The sequence below is a fragment of the Echiichthys vipera genome, assembly GCF_963691815.1.
Source record: "Echiichthys vipera genome assembly, chromosome: 3".
Taxonomy (NCBI): Eukaryota; Metazoa; Chordata; class Actinopteri; order Perciformes; family Trachinidae; genus Echiichthys; species Echiichthys vipera.
This window is the reverse complement of record NC_139828.1, coordinates 15,851,753-15,875,428: the sequence shown is the minus strand read 5'-3', so window position 1 is coordinate 15,875,428 and position 23,676 is coordinate 15,851,753. Positions and strand designations below refer to the sequence as shown.

The 23,676-nt window shown below is 40.7% G+C and overlaps 1 protein-coding gene across 9 annotated transcripts in view; it reads right to left on the bottom strand.

The window, feature by feature from the left end:
* Positions 1-2,856: 2,856 nt before the first annotated feature.
* The window catches only part of adgrl2a (adhesion G protein-coupled receptor L2a), a 97,029-nt gene continuing 76,209 nt past the window's right edge, over positions 2,857-23,676 (bottom strand). For 2 of the 9 annotated variants that reach the window (XM_083940689.1, XM_083940691.1), the window contains 12 exons: positions 22,894-23,077; positions 21,696-21,818; positions 21,121-21,356; positions 20,328-20,501; positions 19,443-19,652; positions 18,486-18,706; positions 17,315-17,381; positions 13,297-13,388; positions 10,589-10,757; positions 10,240-10,368; positions 9,424-9,520; positions 2,857-5,099 (listed from right to left, as the gene is read on the bottom strand). In XM_083940689.1, coding sequence (XP_083796815.1) covers positions 4,252-5,099; positions 9,424-9,520; positions 10,240-10,368; positions 10,589-10,757; positions 13,297-13,388; positions 17,315-17,381; positions 18,486-18,706; positions 19,443-19,652; positions 20,328-20,501; positions 21,121-21,356; positions 21,696-21,818; positions 22,894-23,077 — 2,550 coding nt within the window. In that variant the 3' untranslated portion in view covers positions 2,857-4,251. Of the gene's footprint in view, positions 5,100-5,737; positions 7,859-9,423; positions 9,521-10,239; positions 10,369-10,588; positions 10,758-13,296; positions 13,389-17,314; positions 17,382-18,485; positions 18,707-19,442; positions 19,653-20,327; positions 20,502-21,120; positions 21,357-21,695; positions 21,819-22,893; positions 23,078-23,676 lie in introns of those variants that run through there. The other 7 variants (XM_083940690.1, XM_083940693.1, XM_083940697.1 and 4 more) reach the window with 6 other exon arrangements.

The window sequence follows — 23,676 nt, the reverse complement described above, 5'->3', positions numbered from 1 at the left end:
TCATCCTTTTTTCATCTGAAATCCTGCATCTGGTAATTTCATAATTATGGGAGGGAATTATAACGAAGGCAGCTGGAGCTGCAGGTTAATTGGATTTTTCACCTCAACGAGACCGGATCTAAGTCGCCCATGGGCCACAAATATGCACATTTGAAGTTGGGGACAGGACAAAAGAGGCTGGGGGAAGAAAAGAGTGAGCCGTTGAAGGGTCCCCTTTGACTTCAAGAGTTTGGGAAGTTACTTTTGCGCTGCCAGTTACTGTTTGTGGCTTGAGAGGTTTTCCTTGTACACAATCCCTTTCATCCACGTTGATGCCATCTATAATTGGCACTGTGTTTTCCGTTCACAGGAGTCACTTGAAGCAGTTGCTATTGTAGCCGCTATTGATAACCTCACAGAAATCCCCAGGGGTTTGAACTTGAAACTTCTTAAACTCAACTTTCAACAAATACTTGAATGTAGACAACGACATGGACAACAAATGAAATATTGAATTATTTGGACTAGAGATTTACAAAAAATATATATAAACAGTCATGTTTGTTAATGTGGCGATGTTGACTCAAAAAGTCAGGAAGTTGTGCACATAATTATCATTTAATGTAAGTTGATGAAGCTTCTCGCATTTGATCTTAAACAGATGATCATCTGATATTCATTAAGTATTCATTAAATCTGTGTGACCTAAATATCAAGTGTTTTTATAACAAGTCGTGTTGTCTTCCAGAGAGCACACAGACATGAGGGAGACCTTCATTGTATTATGGGATTAGGAAACAATATACCCACGCACACATAAAAATCTTTCATCAACAGGAACATCTCTTTCATACAGTTGCATCATATCCCACGGAAATTCCTCTGATCCTGAGCATTACTTCTGACTCGACAATCACAGATATCCACGTTTGGTCACACATTAGTCTCATGCCTCAGTTTAGTCAACAACACATCCGCCTTTAGCAGTTTCACCCCGATTCTGCTGACAGTATTCTCTGCCTCGGTTTCGAGGGGCTGACTCGCTCCTTTGGAGCAGCCGAGCTCTCAGCCCCTCGGCTCCTGGCCTATTTCTGAATCAATGTTTGACAAAGGGCGAGTCTCTCCCTGAGCAAAAGATGGGGAATTAGAGAGGCTCTTGCATGGTGAGAGGGCCACACGCAAAGCTATAGGGTGCCGAGTCCACATTCCCTGTCACAGACAAATAGCCAGTCCGAGCTCATGTTTCCTGGCCCTTAATAATGAAAATAAACGTGCTTACCAGCCGAGTTTATCCATGCTTAAGGTCACGGTGTTAGGATAAACAAACTGCAGTTAGAGAGAGGGGTGAGGAAAAGGTTGGCAATTATTTGTTAGTCTATTCTTGAGGAGAGACTACCTACTCATGGTGTAGATGGATTATTCTGCTGTTAATGTGGACTTTATTTTAACACTTTATCCTGCACTAAAGAGTTGTCTTTTCTATTTCAGGTAAACTGAAAAAATGCTGGTGCAGTTAAGGCTCTCAGAAACAATGAATTAAAATAGAATGACGTTAAACAATGACACAGTTTAGTGTTTACTGCAGAATTGATTAACACAAAATACTCTCCAAAACGAGTTGGTTTTTCTTTCTTTCAGTGTGGGATGAGACCTCAAAGGTTATTTGCTAACATGAAAGGCTGTTTATAATTACTTTTGTTTCAATCAACAGTTAAATTTGTTACCGTCTAAGTCATTTTGTAATTATCTAAAAATGATTCTTTGCCAACAAAAAATTGTATATTCAAACTTTTGGGCTTTCATGCAGATAAAATGGCGCTGCATATTTAACAATGCAGAATGAAAATCAATATGATTTTTTCCCCTCGTCATTATTATGCACGTCATTATGTCTGCCATTTCAACAGTCAACAATCACCTCAACACTTGATTCCTAACTGACATTCAAAGAGGGTCTGTAAAAAAAAAAAAGAACATAATTCTTCTCTGACAATTTGTAGCCTCAGATAATTGCACAAAATGTCATGTAATTGTAGAAAAAGTCAAAACAACACGCAGCCCACACAGCATTCTGTGCACTGGCTCTGACATAAAGTGCATTTTTTGCTGAGTTCTGAGTCATTTCCTTCAATGCCAAATGGTAAACAGTGCAATTTCCAGCTACCCTGCTGAGAGCTGTCACTCTGTCTCAACTGGTGTTATATTAAAATGCTTCGTGAATTAGCATTACCTGAGGCATAAACCGTACAGGAGCTGACTGCAGTAGCAGCAGCAGCAGCAGCAGCAGCAGCAGACATTAATTAGAGCAAATACGTGTCATACTCGGACATATTATGTGTAATGTATTTCTACAACCGCAGCCAAGTGTAACATTGACCCCTTGTTATGTCCACGGACACATTTTCACTCCCACGCGGCATTATCTTACAAGATTTCTGTCGTGCCCGGCTTTTTAATGGTGCCAGGATGAGTGCTCATTCAATAATATACTAAGTGGACAATGCTGTGAACCATTCCAGTCATTTTTCGAACCTTTATTAGTGTTACAACCACACAGAGGAACATTTACAATGCAATTTTCCTACCTGAGTTTCTCATCTTTGAATCACATGGAAAGATTTGGCTTCTCTAACACATACGGTGAAACGAGATCTCTCTACTCTGCAGCGTTTGAATTAAATAGCAGAACAAAAAGCAAATAAATTCCCCAGAAAACAAATTCACCACTTTTACCTTTTCAAGGTGCTCGGGACTTACTAATAACCTGAGTCAAAAGTGTATTTTGTCCATAGCAAAATAATTAAACCTGTTTTTCTCAAATAGTACCAAAAACACAAAGCATTAAAAAGCAACTGGCATTTGACAAAAAATCTCACATTTATTTTATTTGTTATACAAGTGTTGAACTTTACATCAGTCTTAAGTGATGAGCCCCTTGGTAACATGTTTACATAAAAAACATGAGCTACAGTACAGCATGTATACCAGTGTTGGAAAATATTCACACATTTCCCACTTATTTTTTGGAAAGATTTTAATAAATAAAATGTCCAAACCCAGGCGGAAGAACTACATTTATGATAGAAACTTTATCGTCAAAAATTGGTTTCATTTCAGTTGCGCTCGCCCATCCCTCTGTCATCGCTGTTAAAAAGATCTATTTAATTCATAATTACACAAAATAAATGTGTAATTTATTTAAGTAAATCACTTTAACTGGGTTTTTATCATTCCCATTCTACTGAAGTAATGCCACTTTGGCAAAATCAAACAGACATATTTCAATGGGCGATATCAGTGGAACTCATTAAGCAAAAAAACACTGTTCACAAGTGGAAAAAAGTGATAATGCATCTTTGTAATTTGTTGAATCCTCCTTTCTTTTCATAAGCCTTTAAGTTCAAACATACTACCATGAATGAAGTGATGGAACCATAAACACACTGTTTAACATATGTGCAACTTCTACACAATAGTCTCTCAAACGTTAAATTTTGCAATTAAAAGGTTTCTTCATATTTACGGTTTTCCATGATTTTTAATTTTACACTAGCAATACAACAAAATATATATTTTAGCCATTTTCCTTGACAACAGTTCAATGTACAGTTGAGAAAATATAAGGCCAGGGGCTTGATTGCTAGTGGTTATACAATCCAAAATTCATAGTGACGGAGAGCGACTCTGGGCAACCAGGACCTTGTATTCCTTTTCTGGCAGTCTGATCAGGAATATTTCAGTCCATGTCCTGGCCCAGTGGTGTTGTTTTGTGTACAACATCTTAAAATAAAATAAAACAGGCTTCAAAGAGAATGTTGGGGAGTGTATGTACAACCTTTTGATTGAGAAATTGCTGATATGATGTAGCCAGTTATGTTTCTTTTTTTTTGTGTCTTTTTTCATTTTCGTACCTTAAATTTTTCTCAATTATTCAACAGCAGCAGCACATTTAAATACATAGTTGGCTTGTCTCTTAAAATTGAAATTTGACTCTGCATTTTATGTACAGTCTCAATTAAACTTTGCACTGCCATCGCTGTGCACCAAGTCTGTTTGTCTGCAGGGAAGGTAGGGAGAGGGGCAGTTGTGGAGAGGAGATGCATTGCAGCTGGAGAAGGAGGAGGAGGGAGATCTGTAAATGTGTGTATGACGGGGCACCTAGACTTTCTTCAAAAATAAAACAAACACTTCCTTTCCCTTCACTAGTGTGTCCTCCCAAGAGGTCAGGGCTGCAAAGGAGCAGGAATAGGTTTGGGGATGATTTAAATACATTTAAAGGCTTGTCACTAACTGCATCTGTCCTTCCCGTACATCACCTTCAGGGATGCAGCCATCTTTAGTAATAGGAATAATGTAACCATCACTGCCCCCTCTGCCTATCTGGTAATAGGCTTGGAGCTGGTGGCCAGACCCTAAGTTAGGCATGCTCTTGTAGTAAACGTCCTCATTCTCGCTCCCCTTGCAGGGGGACAGGTCCTCCACCACGTCGGGGCTGCTCTCGGGGTACGGAGAGTCCCTCAGATTAGGCATACTAGTGTACAAGGAGTCTCTGTTTGGGGATTGCAGATTATCGTCAGGGTTGGTTGGTGTCAGCTCGCTGACAAAGGTTTCAACTCCCCCATCGGTCCTCACCTTCTTCTGGGGTGCATACAGAAGCGAGTGAGTCCGCTGGGGAATGAGCGGCGCCTCCAGCTCCCGCTGATGGTGCAGCTCAAGGCCCACCGTGCCGCCCACATGCACCAAAGACGAAGCGTCGGCTACGATAGCGTCGTCTTCGCTGCTGCTGCCGCCTACCACCGTCACCTTGGGCGGAGCCCGCTCCGTGTGGTGGTGATGGTGGTACTGCGGGGGCTGCTGATGGTGGGGCGGATGATGTAAACTGTGGTGCTGCTGCTGTTGCTGATGGTGGCTTTTGTTACAGGCACGCAGGTTGTTGTGTACTAGCTCGGAGATGATCATTTTCTCGAAGGCAGCATCGTCCAGACTGAGGCCGCAGTCTACTACCTGCACACTGTCGCCAAAGTCCCCATTGCGAAGCGAGTAGCTATTGTTAAAGTTACCATTTAGCGGTAGAGTATCCATTGCACTTGTATCCCTCACCACATTGTTCAGTGAGTGCCCTGGAAAGAGAGGGACATGTGAGGGGATTTCACATTAGTCAACAGCAATAACCATCAAATAAAGGAACAAAGGTTTAATGCTGTTTAGGATGCAGTTTCACAGAGAAAACTCAAGTCAAATTAAGCCATGCCATAAATCTGTTAGTTAGGCACAATCCTTAAAAAACAATGTATATGTATAAATATGTATAAATACGCATGCGTGATTGGCACTGAGAAAATCATTTTACTTTCTCACATATACATTTGTGAATTTCCTTTAAAAAAAATGCTTTGTAATAAACAGAGCATTGTGCGTTTTTAGTCTGCCACTAGAGTGACAAAGCAATGGAAAAAGATCCCAAACAACATTAAGAAACAAAGTGAAACAGTTATCATCATCACAACACACCGGGCAAAAGTAGATGTCCACAAGTATGAAGCCACAAACGGGCAAGCTACAACACTTAAGGTTTTCTAGCAACTAATAGGTTGGATGTGCCGAGGGAAAGAAAAGGACAGAGATGGGAAAAGATGACACAGACAGAGAGGGGAAGTAGTCATGTATCAACATGGGACAGCCATCTTTGTTCTCACTACAAGGGGAGCCCACAAGCAGCACTCCACCATCACCACACACAGCAGGTGAAAAGACTCACTTTAGACAACTCACATCATGTCTGTCTGCTCAGGCTATCTGGTCTAAGAGCAGCTGATGTACAAAAGAAAGTAAAATGATTTATTGTAACATGAAGAAGAATCACTCAAAAGAATAAAAAAACATAAAGAAAAATTCTTAGCTGCAACTAAGCAAGAGCAAGGGTTCAGCAAATAATACAAACAAGCATTAAATAGCTTTTACTTTTATAAATTAAATGCCAAACAGCTATTATTTTTTTTAAGATGTTTCTTTTTTTCATTTGTTTTGCTTGTGTTGGTACAATTTCTGTCCATTAGTTGGCAGCTTGTGTACCCAGAGCTGGCAAAGGTCAGAGCTTGCCCGCAGCCCAGCACTTGGCATCCGTCACACTGACAGTTCCCAGTGAGACCCAGGCCACTAGCAGAACGACTCAAGAATAACACAGCCGCTGCAGAGGTCAGATGCAGTCATGTTAGGAATTTTTGAAAGCATGGAGGTCATGGTAAACAGCAGACAAAAAAGATAAATATTAGCCATGATTGAGAGAGAAGATAAAGGGAAAAAATGTTGTGGCTAACATGCCTTCTCATAGAATAACAGATATAAAAAATGAAGATGAAGACTAATGGGATATTTTACTGCAACGTTTGTCTTTGTCCAAAAAAAAGGGAGTGATTTTGATTATAGGAGGCATGATGAAAGTGTTTTTTTACAGAGACTATTGGATATATGAGGGGAAATGAGAAGAAGAAGAAGAAAAAAAATATAAGGGAAAATTAAACAGCTGCTGCCATGACATCCATGTGTTTGTGCCTGCTAGGAGGCAATTTAGTATCCAGACAAGTGCTGTCTGGAAAGGTGTGCGGGGAATACTACTGGACACCGAGACTGTCGAATGCCATGGGAGGGAAGGCATTCTGGGGAAAATCAAGAAGAGAGAAAGGAAGAAAAAAAGAAACCTCTCTTAAAAATGCTCCTTTCTGCCAGAAAAAAAGCAACACATTTTTGGTCAGTTAAAAACCACAAACTAAGCAGAAGAGGGAGAAGCAAAGTAATGGGAATTTGTGGTACAGCTGTCAGTTCCTGAAGATTTCTTGACATGACTAGAGAAATCTTTCCTTTTCAGATTACAGCAGAATTTGGGTGGATAATTTTGTGAACCACTTGCTCACTGGGTGTGTGTTAATGGCCTAAAGTAAACCAAATGATTGTGCCAGGGTTTCGGTTGTTTTTAATAAGCATGCTGAAAAAAATTTACATTTGATAGGCAAAGTTAAGTTTTACTCCCATACTTGTCTCTCTGTAGGTCACTAGAGGAAGGCACAGGGGAAAAGCAGAGAACATGACAGAAGATGCCATTTCAGTTTCAAAATAGAGTAGCAGACAAAATCGCAGCACAGTCGTTTAAGTGGGATATATGGGTAAATGCCATGTGCAATTGAGATATACTGATTTTTTTAAAAGGTTTTCTGAGTACAAAATATGTCATTACAGAGACAACGTAATGCAACAGTTGCATTAAGTCCATCTGAATTAAGCAACATGGACTTTGCTTGCACTTTAACACGTTTAAAGGGCAAAGCTCCCTCTAAAATACAAAAAATAACAAATCACCTGACAAATTCGGGAGCATAAATCTTAATAATCATGCAGTTTATCGTATAGGTCTACACCAATGTTTACATTATCACAAGGCAGGACATGTAGTATCTCTTTCCCATCTTAATCATTATGTCCCATTCAGAGTTTGGATAAGAGAAATATGAGAACACAGAGGCTGAGTTGAGACGAACCACAAAAATCTCCGTTTTACATGAAAACGTGCACACAGTACGTACTGTATTGCATATTTGGGAGACAATGATTCAGAAGGAAAAGGGATACTGCTGAACATCCTGCTTTTCATTTTGCTTGCTGTATAGTCAACAATAGAGACAAAGAGGGAGAGAAAGAAAGGAGGCAAAGAGAGAAGAAAAGCCTGAATGCAGGTGAAAGTATTAAGTAAGCACACCTGGTGAGTTAAACACTGGAGCCGTGGGGGTGTTACATACGACAGTCTCGGCCAGTAAGGTGTTATAAGGGTTGTTAGTGCCTTGTGGTCGAAGAAGAGGATTTGTTAGTAGATAGTTCCCGGTCATCCCTGGAGTGGCAAGACAGAAGAGGAGTTAAGTTTGGCGCAGTCAGCCGACAGTGAATGAAAGTTTCATGGTGAAAAGAAATTTTCAGCAAGTTTGTATATTGGGCCGTGTGGTGTCACCCAGAATGTCTGCAAGGATATGAAGAACTAGGGTGTTCACTTTAGAGTTGAGAATGCAGATTAAAGTTTGAGAAGCAAGAAACCAGCTGCTTCTGCATGTGCAAAAAAAAAAAAAAAAAAAGAAATTCCACTTTTGCTTCCCCACATTGACCAGCTTCAGGTTCATTTCTTATGCGTGTTCAGGTCATTCATCACCCATTCATTTATAAACCAATTGCCAACCCATTGTGCTCATTTCTGCATTTCCATTGGTCATTTTACTTATTATTTTGAGAAGATTTGTCAAAAATAGCCCAAACCTTGGGCAAAGGTTTTATTGTTTGAACCAGGTCCCAATACAAAATATCCCCTAGGACAAAGAGCAGAATCATATCAAAAACATATTTTTTGCCTTCCAAACCTCATGTGACGTTCAGTTTTTTTTCCCCCAGCTTGCGATGTGTTTTAAGGATCTGAGGTATTTCCACTGCCATTTATCACCTGTGTTAAATGCCATCTGTCATGTTGGGAAGTCTCCAGGGATGTTTTTAATGACAGGGAAGTGCTTCTAGGAGATAGAGCCCTCTTTTAGTGCACTGACTCTCCAGGGTAACTAGGCTACTACACCCTGGAGTGATCAATATCCAACCTTTACATTAACATCTCCAGGAAATGGTACTGTCGAAAAAAAAAGTTCTATATTGTTACAGATGTATTGCAGGGTCAAATGTGCTTCAAAGCCCTAGGTGTAATGTTTTACCTTGTGTGAAGTGATAGAAAAAAAGAAAGGGAAGGCAAGAGCGGCAGTGACGGGAGTTAGAGGGAGTAGAGGAGGGAGTGAAGTTAAACCATCTCGGTGTAAACCCTCTTTTCCATCGCATGCTTGGAAAGTCATTTCAGAGGCAGCAGAAAGCCTAACAACAGCCTACTAACTCCAGGTCAGTCAGAGTTGAACATCATCTTCTCATCATCATATTTGTGCTCAAGCTAAATAATAAATGACAGTTTTTTTCTCTTCCTCCCTCATAAATTCTCAGGTCACCTTACATGCCAGGCAACAAATGGCCCTTTTTTGCGTGTTAAGATTTCCCTGAAATAAAACTTCCCTGTTTTTAGCTTTGTCTATGTTTCCCCTGAGCCTGGGTATGAACTTTGGACAGCTAGCACTTAAATAAAAAATGCTCCTCTAGCCTTGGCCCAATTTGAGAGTGACGTTAGCAGCCAGAATGTCAGCGCACAGAGTATTTGAGGACGGATTTTTGTAATCCTCAGTTGGCAGAGCACAGATCCTAGACTTAAGGCCTACATCTTTTTATTTTTTAACCGTACTGCTCTGTCTTTTCAAGCTGAAGGCATTTATTGCGATTAGGATCCTTTATGGTGGTGTGGGATCATTGGAGGTATTTTTAGCTGGATGATGAAATGTGTACATAGGTGTGCATGTGGAGAGAAATGAGGTGTGAACTGACCTTGGTTAAGGGTGGAGGTGCTGTTGATGTCACCTGAGATAAAGGAGGACTCAGATTGCTTTCTTACGGTGTCATTCCACATTCTCCTGATACGACTCTGTCAGGTCAACAAGGGACAGTCATTAGGACCTCAAACAAGCCCGCTCACCTTTTAGATCAGCTTTCATTTATTTTCTATGTACATACTACTGACTTAACCACCCCTCACGTGCATACTATTATGCAGTGAGGCAAGGGCAGCACTAATTCTCACTTTCTCTGTATGTGTCTTTCAAAACTAATTAATGTAAGTCAACTTTTGAACGACTTTAGCTCCAGCCTCGAGTACCCTCAATAAGGCTGGAGGTTAAAGAATAGTATGGATGTTTCTCTATAAGCACATCTTATTCATCTTTAATAAGAAAAGGATAAAGGAAATATGTTTTTTTTTTGTTGCAATTTTATCTTTCCCCAAGGTAAAGTGTGCTTGTAATGCTCCTTAAACAGTGCAGTATTATTTCTCATGCACATGTTAGTGAGAAAAAGATAAAAGCGAGTGCTAAAGGGGGCAGAACAGCAGAAAGTTACTCATGCAGTACAGCAGGTGCTGCTTGTAAATGTGGCATAATGTTTGTCACTTGATCTACCTCTGAAGCTAAAATGCATTTATTTAGTCACGCTCATGATGAAAGTACATTCTCATGAGCAGTTGTTTCAACGTTGGGGTTCATAACAATGTAAATCAGCTGTACGGTGAGAGTGTGTGCAGGAAACAACTGTGCTTGGCTCTGTTTTGACACTCGGTGAGTCTTTGACTGTATGAAGCTGCCGGTCTACCTGTGTACCAGAGGAGTAGCGTGCGCTGGTCCGTGTGGTGGAAGTCTTTGCAGAACCGTGTGAGCTCTCAGTTGGCAGCCCTCCGCAGCAGTACGTGTGGCGGAAGCACTTGCTGTACTCTTTGCGGACCTGCGTGAGCAAACAGCTGAGTGTTTACCTACAGTACCTTGTTGACTTTAAATATGACTTAGCCAAGGTCTTGGAGCAGGCAGTGTTTGTTCTTTATATTAGTATGTGGTGCTCTGTGAATTTTGCATTCTGGTGCAAAGGTGTGAAGGGTGAGTGTTTCACTTTAAAGAAGAAAAAAAATAAACTTTTCTTTGAGCACTGCGGATGGCGAGAAACTTACTTTTTTCTGCAGAAGGCAGTGGAAGATGAAGATAAACATTCCTTGGAAGGTGTTGAAAATGGTGAAGAGGTACGCCATGACAATCGAGGCCTCGTTGATGAAGAAGAGACCGAAGGACCACGTGAGACCCAGCAGAAACAGCAAAGCGAAGGCACCCATGACCCAGGACCTGAAAGGACGGCATAACGCAAACACAAGGAGAGGAGGAATCCAGCGTGAGAGGAAATGAGTGATCTGAGAGGATGATGAGTGGGGTTTACAATCCCCAGAACTATGAATAAACTACGAAAAAAGCTATAAAACAGGTGAGAGGAAAACATTAAAATGACAAACAACACCTATGCAGCCATAACTGCCCCCACCCCTCCATCCACACACACACACACACACACACTCTCAGCCTAAACTCCAATGCAGTTCCTGCTGTCAATCAGGCTAGAAGGAAGCAAAAACCTTGATCTTGTTTTCTTTAAATAACTTTTTATGTGAACATACAGAGGAGCATAATTAGAAACCACAGCATGCCCAAAAATAAGCCTCTGATACTATCAAATACTTAATATTTATCTAGTGAGTGTGTTATTAGAGCTTGAGAACTAAGCAGATGTGGGAAGCGTTCAAGGATAAAAAAAAAGGAGATTCCACCGCCTCGTGTGTGAAGGTCCTGTAGAGCCTTCACACACCACTGGCGGACACATGTCAGCGCTCAAACACACAACAACAACAACAACAACAACAACAACAACAACAAAAACAACACTGGCTTTCAAGATGGACACGGTCACAAAGACGGTGGATGAGTAGCTCTGAAGCTGCAGTTTGTGAGAAAGAGAGAATGAACCGGCGGAAGAAAGAAAGAAAAAAGGAGAGAAAGAATAAACGAAGAGAAGAGGATAAACTACAAGCTGAAGAGGAGACTTCTGGGCAAACATGTCCTTACTTGATAAAACGTTTATTATCTTCGTAGCTAGAGAGCATGATAAGCAGGAAAAGAGAGACACAATTAGATCAGAGCGCATAACAGCGTGGGTTAGTCGGCATTTAAGTAAGATAGCTTCAACTTTGATTCAAGGCAAATCACGAGAGGCAATGTCTAACAAGAACTTAGAGATGTATGTTTTTCTGTTGATGATTCAATTAAAGTCTGTGTAAAGCATTCGGTCAGAGCAAGATGTCTGTGGTTGAATTTGCATTAAAGCCATTGTAAGCGTGGGTGGTGTTGTGTGGGTGAAATTAACTGATGTAAGTATATATATATATATATATTTATATATACAGTAGTAAAAGCTTACCCAGGCAAATCTGTATTATAGTAGCCGTCACATACGCGATAATTACTGGTGCGGATCGCAGAACAGAGAGAGGAGGAGAATGACAGAAGAAGAGAAAGGAGAGGGTGTGCGTTAACTTTGCCTTCACATGCAACATGCAATGATACTGGTGCTAAACTGACTTTCAGACCACACTTTGGCACAAGAAAACAAAGAAGAAAACCACAAGGAAACAGCTATTAATACGGTGTATTCCTGCAGTATAAACAAGCTTAAGATAAATCATTTCTAACATCCAAGTACAAATGCACACCATGTTGAGTGCCACCATGTTCAGTATATGTGTTGTGTATCCTTGATAAGGCAGTAGTTTATCTTACACAAACCTGAAGTCTAAATAAGCCTTTTTTCTGTCTTCTTTCTTTTTTTCTGTTCTTCCTGATTGTAGTTTTACCACAGTGCACACATTCATTAAGGAAAAAAATGAAAAATAACAAACACTGGATGGAAATAGCAACACTGCTGCTCCTACACAGAGTGCTGGAAGTTGTAATATATAATGGTGCAAACCGACTGTGCTACTGCGAGCATCGAAACCATACAGCCCCCAAATGGAAGCGGCCGTGAAATGCAGACTGCAGTAAAGAGCAATAAATATTGTTTTCAAGTAAGTGCAAAGAAACAAAACAAAACAATTAGTGCTTCAGAAGAAACATTATTTTCTTTCCCAAAGCAAAACACGTCATTAATGTTGAGGTCGAGTCAGAAAGCCTACACTTGAAAGGGATGGTGGGGTGGTGGTCGGGCGGTGGCGTTTTTGTCGGGAAGGAATTTTTCTTTTCTTTTCTGGGATTAGACACTTGGATCTATAAAAAAAAAAGGTTTGACATGTTCCAGCGGCAAACACACATGGTAGCTGTTCCAGTGCACCCCACCCTTGTGGAGCCAACAGCGCATAGTTAAGCTGCAGCCGTAGAGTGATGTGTGTGTGTGTGTGTGTGTCATGCCAGTGCAATTCTGTGGCTAGTGGCTTGGAGCAAAACAACAAAGCGACGAAAACGTCAACTTACAAAAAGTCCGTGTAGTCCTCATGACAGCTTAGTCATGCCAGAAAGTCTCATTAAAAACTGTGTAACATTTAGATTCTCCAGAGTCAAAAATAATGAATTCCTCTGGTAAAAGTTCCATCTGCATTGGATAATTTCAGACTGAAAAATAAATGTATTCTAATATCACTTGCTAGTCCAGGAAATTCGGCTCAGAGGTGGGGGAGGTAATGCATTTTCCCATGACACATTATTAAGTAAAAAGAAATAAAATCATTACCTCAAGAGTAAAATAGACTTAGTTTTCCTGGGGGTATTGGCAGAATAGCACCAGTGTTAAATTCCTGATAAGTAGGAGAATGGGAAGTTCAGCATATGACCCTTTACTTACTTTATATTCTCCAGTCGGCTAGAGTCTGGTTTCAGGGTGGTGGAGTGCTTCACCATTTTGTACATTGTGATGACCAGGAAGATGAGATTGAGCTGTCAAAACAGAGTAATGGCAGTGTTAATACGTGAAGATGTATGATGTAAGATACAGCAGACACACACAGAGAAAAAAAACCTGTTAATATGACTTTAAGTATTAAAAGAGGAGAGCCTTCAAATCTCTGCTTGTCCACAGACTAATCCAATAAACATCTATCGTTCCAGCCGAGCTCAGACGGGCTGACTGGCGCCAAATTTAGTGTCATTCTATATCAATAAGAGCATGGAAATGCATTAAAATCTATCACAGTACAAAAAAAAGAAAGAAAGAAAGAAAGAAACAGCCACACAGCAGCAGTCTGGCAAAGTCAGCAGGGAATGAAAAGTAGCAGGAGAAATAAGAGACCCTCTTGTTGTACAAAACAACTGCATATCATTTTATGCACATAGTGAAATATTATGAGGTGTAACCAGCTACAAAAGGCTTGAGGGAACATGGTATATTTTGTTCGATTCTTGTGTGTGGACAGATGAAAGAGAGAGAGAGAGAGAGAGAGAGAGAGAGAGAGAGAGAGAGAGAGAGAGAGAGAGAGAGAGAGAGAGAGAGAGAGAAAGAGGGGGAGCAGGACATGGTGTTTGCCTGCTTGTTTTAATGTATTAAATCTTAAGAGAGCCAGTGGCACATATCAGGTTGAGACAAGGATACTATGTGCTGTGTTTCAGAGCGCATTTATTCGGTACCTTAGAAATCAATACAGTGATTTAGAGACACAAAGGCTGGATGGGCCAGCAAGGAGCCGCTCCAAATAATTTACTTCAGAAACATTTATTCCTGGGCAAACTAGTCCCTGACACAGCATGTATATGCACTCACAGCAGAGAAGCCAGACAGTGTTTGTTCTGCAAGCCGGGCATGTATAAATGTCAAGGAATATCTAAGAAACAGAAATTGAAATGTGTATCTCCAATAGTGCATATCAAAGGATCAGAAACGCACAAAAACACAGCAGCTGCATTAGGGGCATGTAAGTAAAACACACATACAACACACACAAAAAACCTACAAAAATGAACACATTTGCAATAACAAATTCTTTTTTTCCCCCAGGGGAGCCTTATAAGCAGTACATTGCAGTGTTATCTTGTTATCTTTTGAAGAGAGAAAACTGGAGATGCACTGCCAGCATGAGGGCATGAAATAAATAAATGACCTTTGCAAGCTGGACTCCACAGCTATTCACTCTTGAACAGAAATTGTCCGTGTACTGGTGCACGCTGTTATCAAAAGACTGCCAGTGATCAATACATCACCCCTCCACATGCAATCAACTCACGGAGCCGCTCACAATAACCCGGGCAGTAAAAGGAGAGGGGCGAATGGGAGAGTGAAAAAAAAAATCCTGAATCGTGAACCTTCTTTTATATCACAGACAGCACTGTAACTATGTTTTGTTTCGCAGCTATCAGCCATTATTCCTTTCAGCCGCCTGCATGAGTCAGACAGTGGGGGAGGGGAGGAGGGACAGGAGGGCGAGGACTTTTGAAAAACCCTTTCACACAGCCTAGAGTGGTGACATGGATCCAATGAGACAGAGGAGAGGGACACAGTACTTTAAAGTAACCTAGCAGCACAGCACATGTTCCCACCCCCACTGACATGCTTTCACAGCCCTTCCTGAGGGATCCCCCATGCTAGAGCGAAGCTGCCTTGCTTCCATCCTTCACTATGTCTCTGAATCATCACTGTAAGCCATGCAGAAGCACCTCGCCACACTGGGACTGAGGAGAAAGCTTGCTTTTTTTTTTATACTGAAGTGGTCCATGTATATATACACTGAACTCTAAATGAACTGCTGGGGATAAAATATTAAAGGTGCAGATGGAGCTGTCCAGATGATAAGAACTGCTCCTGACGTGTCATGATCCAAAAGGCCTTGTGTTGAAGCCATCTCAAGCATACTAATGGCTCCCCCCACCACTCATTACTTCCATGTTCCTCTTTCATGGATCTAATACCCCCTGTGCCCAGAGACAGGGCAACCTCTGCCAAAGAACAAGGATCTAAATGCCTTCCACCAGCTTTTGTTTTCAGTCAGTATTTAGGGCCTGTTTTAGACAGGATAAAAAAAAAAAAACAGGAAAAGCAAGAAAAAGGGAGAAGAAACAAAAGGATGAGAAAAGAAGCATGACCACCTAAGGTCAAAACCAATGTTATTTGGCACAGACATGGCTTTGGGTGGCGGGTGGGGATCCAGACATGAGCCAAAACAACCCTGTTTTCTCTCCTTTTCTCTTCCTTGTGTGCCTCTTCTTCTGCTCTCCCTCTGCCTCATTGACAAGGACAAAGCCAATTTGTAGCGAAACCAGGGTCACGGATGGTGTAGACAAACCTTGCTCCTGCAAACTCCCCTGAGATGCCCCTTTCCACAGTACTTTGTCTTTTTGAGTCAATTGTTGCACAGAATCAGAGGAGCAGCATGCCTGAGCCAGTGCCGCAAAACATCATTCCTGTCACACATTAGCTCTGCTACAATACATTAGCTCCTCACAGGGTCATGATTCTATCTTCCCGGTCATCACCACTGGGATCCTGATCATCATTTCCACTGCAGATGCATTTTTCATGCAAATCATTGTGGAAGCAAGCAACATGATTGGAAAACAATGAGAGCCCAATTTCAGGGAAGGAAACATATTCCTGTGTGGCTGAAAGAGCATTTGCTGAGACGGGGTTTGTTTTAATACATTGTTAGCTTTCCCTTAATTATAAGCTCACACATTCACGGCAGGTGCTGAGAGGTAAACAAAAAAATCAATGAAAGCAAAAAAAGGAAAACATTCACCATTTACTCAAAGACATTTCAATTCAACACATCCCGCCTGTACACTTCTTCCTCCATTTTTTAAATGCTACATCGAGTGGCAATGTCTCTTTTTCAGTAAACTGTGAAACGCAGTCCAGCCAGCAGTTTTGTCTTTTATCCATTTTGTTACCACACAGACAAAGAAATGTTCTATAGCTTTACTTTGAAAGCTGCAAGTGGTCTGGCAGTGGAATTTGACATGTGTGCCCCCTCTCTCCTGTATATTTTCAGTATCAGTTTGATGTTCAACAGAGGTCACTGCATCTGTAGATACAGTAGCAACCATTATGCTGGATAATGAACACAGCGCTGAACAAATACCAACCGTCCTCCCTGCACAGCAGCAAGACAAGTTTGCAGAGCTTCCTCATCCCTCGGTGTGCATGAGGGCAAAGCAATACATGGTGCGGTGGGCCGAAAGGATATATCTGAGAAGTACCACCTGCTATTTCTTTTTTTTTTTGCACAGGGAAAGAAGACTCCCTGAGGTCGTATTCTTCTGAGCCTCTCTGATGGAGCGGGAGATAATAATGTCATGACCAGTAAATAATTGCATGGCTCAATGGGAAATATGTCATTATGATTCTATATGTCCTTCACCCCTGACGGTCCTTGATCAAACAGAGAGGTGCCTTTTGCTTTCGGATATTTACCGTAGGCAGACAAACACACAAGGAGGGTAATTCAGAGAGGAAAAAAGGAGCTATCAGTGCCATCTTACAGTATGTGCTGTAAAATGCACACTTTCAGGAATTGGTTAATCTCCTTTTTTGTTCCTTTATCATAAGAAGTGTAACTGGAAGACCATTAGGTGATGTCTGTAATGTTACTTCATGGGAATTGTGCGAAAATTGAAGTTTAAGTACACTAACAAATCCTGATCCTTGTCAGGTGGTAAGAGGCAGAGAGGATTGTCGGATGCTTCAAAATCTGTCTTTGCCGCAAAATTAACCTGTCATCACATGGGAGACGGAGGAGTGAAAATCCTGCTGACTTTTCCTTCAGTTCAACCATCTCACTTGCTTTATCGCTCTCCTTCATCTCTTTCATCTCTCCTTCTCAGTCCCTTCCTCACTCTGTCAGTCGCAGTAGTCAAAGGAAAATAAAACAGCTTACCATAATGATAAAGGTGACAGGTCCTATAAAACTCCATATGAAATGATTGTCCACACTTAGCCAGCACCTATGACACAAAGAAACACATATTTCAGCTTTGAGAAGCACACGCTATAAAAACATTATCAGAGTTGTTTGCATGTCCCTTTGGCCAAATATTAAAGGTCCCATATTATACTTATCTCCACATCCATACTGGTATTTTGGGTTTCTAATAGAACATCTGTACACCCTTTAGTGTTCAAATTGTTTTTATCATTCTGTCTGTCTGAATATACCTGTATACACTCTCTGGCTGAAATGCTCCGTTTTAGTGCCTGTCTCTTTAAGTCCCCCAAAAAAGCCCAGTCAGATCTGATTGACAGGTTTCGGGTCTTCCACATCTGCACTCTGTGCCTCTCTGCACTGCATTGCAGTCAGGGATGTAGTGGCACTTTCTACCCATAGCATAGCTGTGAATCACAACTGTACAGAAGTCCCGATGGCTCGTTTAAATACACAGTTTCTGTGTGCATTTCTCTGTGGAAAGTGTGTTTGGATACTTTTACAGTATTTGTAAAGCACCTCAGCCTAATTTATACTCTGAAAAGACATGGAAATGTCACTTTTTACAATATGGGACCTTTAAAGGAAATACATTTATTATTTGTTTATTTGTGCTGATGACATTGACTGTGAAATAACTCTTCAATTTAACTTGCTTTCAAATGCTCTTTTCACAGATTGAACATTAATACAGTACAAAATAGAGACCCTGCGTAGCCCCTCTTGATAGCTGGGTCTTAGCGGAGATGAGATATGGCCATTAATCTACGTAAAAGGCTTTCTCGACACAGTGCTCTTCTCTTTAAGAGAGCATTTACAAACAAGAGGTCACAGGAGGGTCTTTAAGCAGAAAGGCATTAATGTAGCTGTGGCCCGCTCTGAAACCACAGTGTTGAGTCTGTCAGCCCACTTTCAAATGACATAAAAAATTGAACAGCTGCCCATCCCTGACAAAAGGAGCTCAAATGTTTTGGTGTATTCTTTAGACGTAAAGTCTTGGCAGAAATGATGAGCAGATTTATTTTCAAAAGCTGCCACATACAGTCACAGCAGGTAAGCCCACACAGTGTAGCATCCAGTGTATCTGCTCTGCATTTCAAGGATTTGTTCAGAAAGCTGCACTCACGCTTTCTCAGTCCCGTAGCTCCTGTAGTCGATAGCTGCGGAGACACCGACCACGATGGCAGGGAAGAGGTAACCAGAAGCGTAGTAGTACTTTTTCCGTGAGTATTCACTCTCAAAGACCTCCACAAGCATCAGGTATAGCTGGACCCCCTCAAGACACATCCAGGAGAAGGAGGCCAAGAAGAAGAAGTGCAGGATCCCCGCAATGATGGCACATCCAATCTTAGGGGGAATAATAACCGATTCAATCAAAGAATAAATATTCAAGGGAAAATAAACAAACAGCCTACACACAATAAACACAGTGTACATAACATGGGGCTATTTTTTAGATAAAGCTGTAGCGAAAAAATTATTTAAACATGACAAGAAGAATTACCATATTACTTTCTTAATTGTCAATTGTATATCATATACCCTATTTTTATTAAACCCCACTGAAAAGACACCGCTGCTGCTTCAGCCATTCAGTGAAATTGATGAGAAAAGTAATGAATATTCATTCACCACATGGGCTCTGACTATGCACAGGTTTAGCTTTCCATCAGCATAGCAGAGATTTAAATACCAATTCTATTGTATGGTTGGAGTTAGTAGATTTAATCATACAGCTCAGCTGTATGCAGGAAAACGTTTTGGGCCTCTAGAGAAAATGTAGGTGAATAAAAGAGAAAAATGGCATAGATACAGGCTCAGCGATAGCAGTAGTGGCTTTAAGTGAAAGAGGAAAAAAGACCTGTCGAGCGGAAGACGTGGCCCCTTAGTAATCTATATTAATGGTGCTGTCCCACTCATGTCATGTAGGGGACAAGCAGAGAAGGTTAAAACAAACAATGCTTAACATCTCATCCATTTTACTTTGAAAGGGTATTTTTTTTATGTTTTGGGGGTGAAGGGAGATAAAGCAAGAGAGAATGAATCAAAACCAAATCAATAGGGTGCAATCGTTCCAGCTTACCCTGAGTTCCGTCATATCGATACCAATTAGGAATATTAACTCTGCGATGAAGAGATTGATGCACAGGTTCTTGTGGATGGTGTTGCGATCGCTCTGCAGGCCCCGGAAGAAACAGAAGGTGAAGATGCTGATTGTGAGGCAGACAAGGGACACCACAATCCCAACTCGAGTGATGACAGTCAGAAGCAGCCCATGGTATCCCTCGTTAACCTGGAAGAAATGAAAAAGATTATGGCCAATTACACAATATGTTGTGGAAAGAAAGAAGAGAACATTTTTTCCCCAGCTCTGTGAGGAATGTTTGAAGCACTAGAATTCATTTTGACATTATATTAAATTAGTGATTTAGAACATATTACCTCATATATGTATAAATGTTACCTTAAAATTAACATTACTGCTCAAAAAATACTTTTCTCAATGTTTTATCTAGAGAAGTACGGGATACTTTCACCTCTTCAGGTCTCTAAAAATCTACCTGTTAAGCAAAAATTACTGCTGACCTTATGTTTATACTGTGGCCATTACCTTAGCCAGGCCAAAAGTGTTGGGGACCAGAGAGCTAGAGAAACTTTACATTTTAATAAACACAGTATACACACTTATCTGCAGGACAGATGTTGTTTTTAGGAAATGCCTCTAGTTCACTGCAGTGGAGAATTCGATGTGTTTCACAAAACTAAACCATAAATGAAGAAAGCAGTAGAGGCACTGGGACCGCCTGCAACAACAGGATACATGTCTCCTCTCTGAACATTGCTGTAATCTTGTTAGATCGGTATTTAAATCCAGAAACAAGGATGTCTAGGGTTCTTAAATACTATAGGTGAGTTTGAAAGAAATCTCAGTTTAGAGGTGGATATAAAAAAAATGGATGTGACGTACTGGGATTTCACGGTGCGCCATTAGGATGGCAAAGTTGGTGAGATGGCTGCAGGAGCAGGTGGTGTGTGTTTTATTGGAGTCCAGGAGTTTGCAGCCTTGGGTGGACCAGTAGCCCATCATACTCCTCTCAGAGTAATTCCAGAAGGAGCAATTGGAGTTGAAGTAGTGCTCCATCTGCAGATAACAAGAGATATGGTTAAGTGTCCAAATAATTGACTGCCTGAAATTGAAGTACATGTAGAACACAGAGGCCATTTACCCCCTACTCATACAAAGTATTTTTCCGCCCTGATATGGATGAGGATTTTTCACTTCACAGCTCTTATGAGGTAATTCATATGTTGTATCTCATTTGGCACATGCTTGCCAAACCAACCGAAGCATAGTTGGGTATATGAGGCCTTAATAACAGAGAAGCATAATTGTTTGACGGCATGTCTTTGGAATTGCACAATTTCTCTGATAAAGAATGGAGTCATGCATGGCCCTCTGGGAACTCTAGTGACAACTTTTAAAGACAGAAGATAATTGGTGCTCCAGTAATTTCATCCTAGATTGTACGGCTAATCTAGGAGTTAATTTCTCCCACTATAAAAGAAAATGGGTATCATTTATATCCCAATGTTGATTAAAGAATTAGTTTTCATTAAGAATTCACTTAGGTTCTAAAGACTCCTTTAATTTGATGTTCAATGACTTAAATAAACTACCGACTGACCAATCCAGACATTTACAATTCAAATTCGCAGATCTCTGTCTACTCTGTTCCCTCCTGGTGTTTCTTTAATATTACCTCTCCATTCACTCCAGCAGGGAGACTCACATTAATGTGCTGCAGGGTAAAAATCACCGGATCGTTAATGAATACACGGCTGGACTCTTTGTTGATTGAGGCAGCGATGATGTCAGAGTTGACGGCCACCGACACATTGCGGCCGTAAGCCTCGTTGGCCATTTTGATGGTGGCGTTTTCTGCGCTGAGGAACTGGCCCAGATTTTTGTAGAGCACAAAAACCAGCTTGGCAACTCCTGTAGACAGTAAAGATGCAGACAGACATCAGAGGATAAGAAAGAAAACTGAGCTTTCACTGCTACTGTATGAAGGAAAAAGCATTTGTTGAAAATAGAATGGACTAAAAACATTTAAACACACATTTATTCCAATGTCGTTCCATTTAAAGTGAATGAGAAGGAGTGAAAGATAAGTGAGAGATTGAGACAGAATGTATTGGAAAGCCAAACACTAATAACAATGCTTCACCTTTTTACAGAAACAAGAACGGGAGCAAAAGTCAAACACAAAATCACTGAATAAAGGAAGAACTATCTCGATCTTCCATTTCTTTCAGTATGTTTAAGAGATTTTACCATTCCGGCTGTTGAGCTTGACTGTGTTGGCTGACAGCTGGATTGAGATACCGCCCTCGCTGGATTGTGGAAATTTAAAATCCTGGACCTGGCCGTCGGTGCTGAGCACATACACATCGAGGACTACAGAAAAGCAGAGGATGGGTTAGAAATGAAAAGAGAAAAGACAAGAGAATGACATAAGGGCTGGGCGAAATGGCCAAAATCTTTTATCCCGATGTAGGTTTTTTCGTATCTCAATAACAATATATATCACAATATAGAATATTTCTTGCTTTCTTGCTTTCTCTTTGCTTAACAAATGACAAGAACTGAATACTAATTTTAGCACAACAGCCTATAGTTCCCTCCAGCTTCAGTCCCAAGTGCAACGATCAGAACGTACACGGAAATATTTGTTATTTATTGTAGTTTTTTCAAATTATAATAGTAACAATATAGAAATAATATATACGATAGACATATATTTTTCTATATTGTGATAAAATATTGTCCAGCCCTTGACTCAGACAGTCATGTCTGTGATGGCAATATCTGACAATAGTAGACACAAGGCCATAAAAACTAAACAGTTGGGAATATTGATGCCAAAGCTTTCTTCATGACATTTCTACACAAACTGAATTGTTGACACAGACCAAAGGACATCAATGGCTTAAACGCTTCATCTCAGTGACAGTGAGCTACACAATAAAAATGTCAGTCACAAAGTGATTATTTCGTCCCCGTGAGACTTTTACTAATATGAATAAAACACTGCAAAGAAAAAACAACAGCCGAGGAGCCTTCCTTGCATGGTGTAACAGCAGAAGAAAATGAGAAGGAGGCTGTGGATAAACAATGTATTTTTTCTGACTCCACAGCAGGCTAATGTTCACATTAATGTATAGAGTTACAAGGTCTAGACGCATACATTTATAAACTAAGCGTGTGCAATCAGAGAATCCAGTCTATTTAATTGTCTGATATTCATCACTATGTCAGTAAGCGACTCGTTAAACCTAATATGCGTTGTTTTTCTTTTCCCCTGGAGGTTTAAACGCTTATTATGAAAACAAAGTCCTTTTTTATGTGACGGCCTTGTTTTCCCTATCACAAGAGTTGCTCTCTCAATGAATTGAAAGTAATCAAATTAACTGAGCTTGCATCAATCACAAACTCTTGTCATTTGTTCACCGCAAACTCTTGTTTTACTTACTAATGTTGTCTGCAGGAACTTTGACGATGGCAGGTTCCATGAGGTTGTCAGCAAGGACGAAGGCCCCTTCCTCCAAAGTATCTAGTAGCATGGTGGCTGCATGCGTTTGCTCTGTGCTGTTCATGTCGTGCCAGGACTTCAAGGCTGCTGGTCGCAGAAGGTTATCTACCGTGTCCACAATGGCCTGCGTTGAGGCAGACAAAAAAACACACACCGACAAAAACAAAAGGGACTTAACTCAGAAAAAAAGCATTTGTTTTGCAGCCATAAGCAGTTACATGCAGACATGGAAATGGATAAAATGCTGTGCTGAAGCATCACATCTGTGCGGATCAGAATGAACATGATAGGGGGGAAAAAGACTCTAAAAGGACATTCCTTTTTTTGGGGTGGGGGGTTTATATATATATATAACAAATTTGTTTTAGCAGATGTATTGATCACGAAGGAGAACTGCAGACAGAGACGGCAGCCTCACTGGATTCAGTTTCATTTTGAAGGACGCTGCATGAGGGCAGACACTTAGGGTCACTATGTATTGAGCCGTGTATCAGGTCTGTCCAATAGCAGGATATTAAGTTATAGTCCGTCTGTCCTCAATTAAAAATCTCTCATCTCAAGGTACTGCTTGTAGAAACTTTCTTTTCTTTAACTTTTGACCTGCAGTCAACTTGTACTCAAATGCAGATAAGTCATTAAGTCACCCTGCAAAACATGCTTAAAATAGGACAAGGATATGTGTGCAAAATACAACAAAATATGATACACTAAATAGTTTAATTA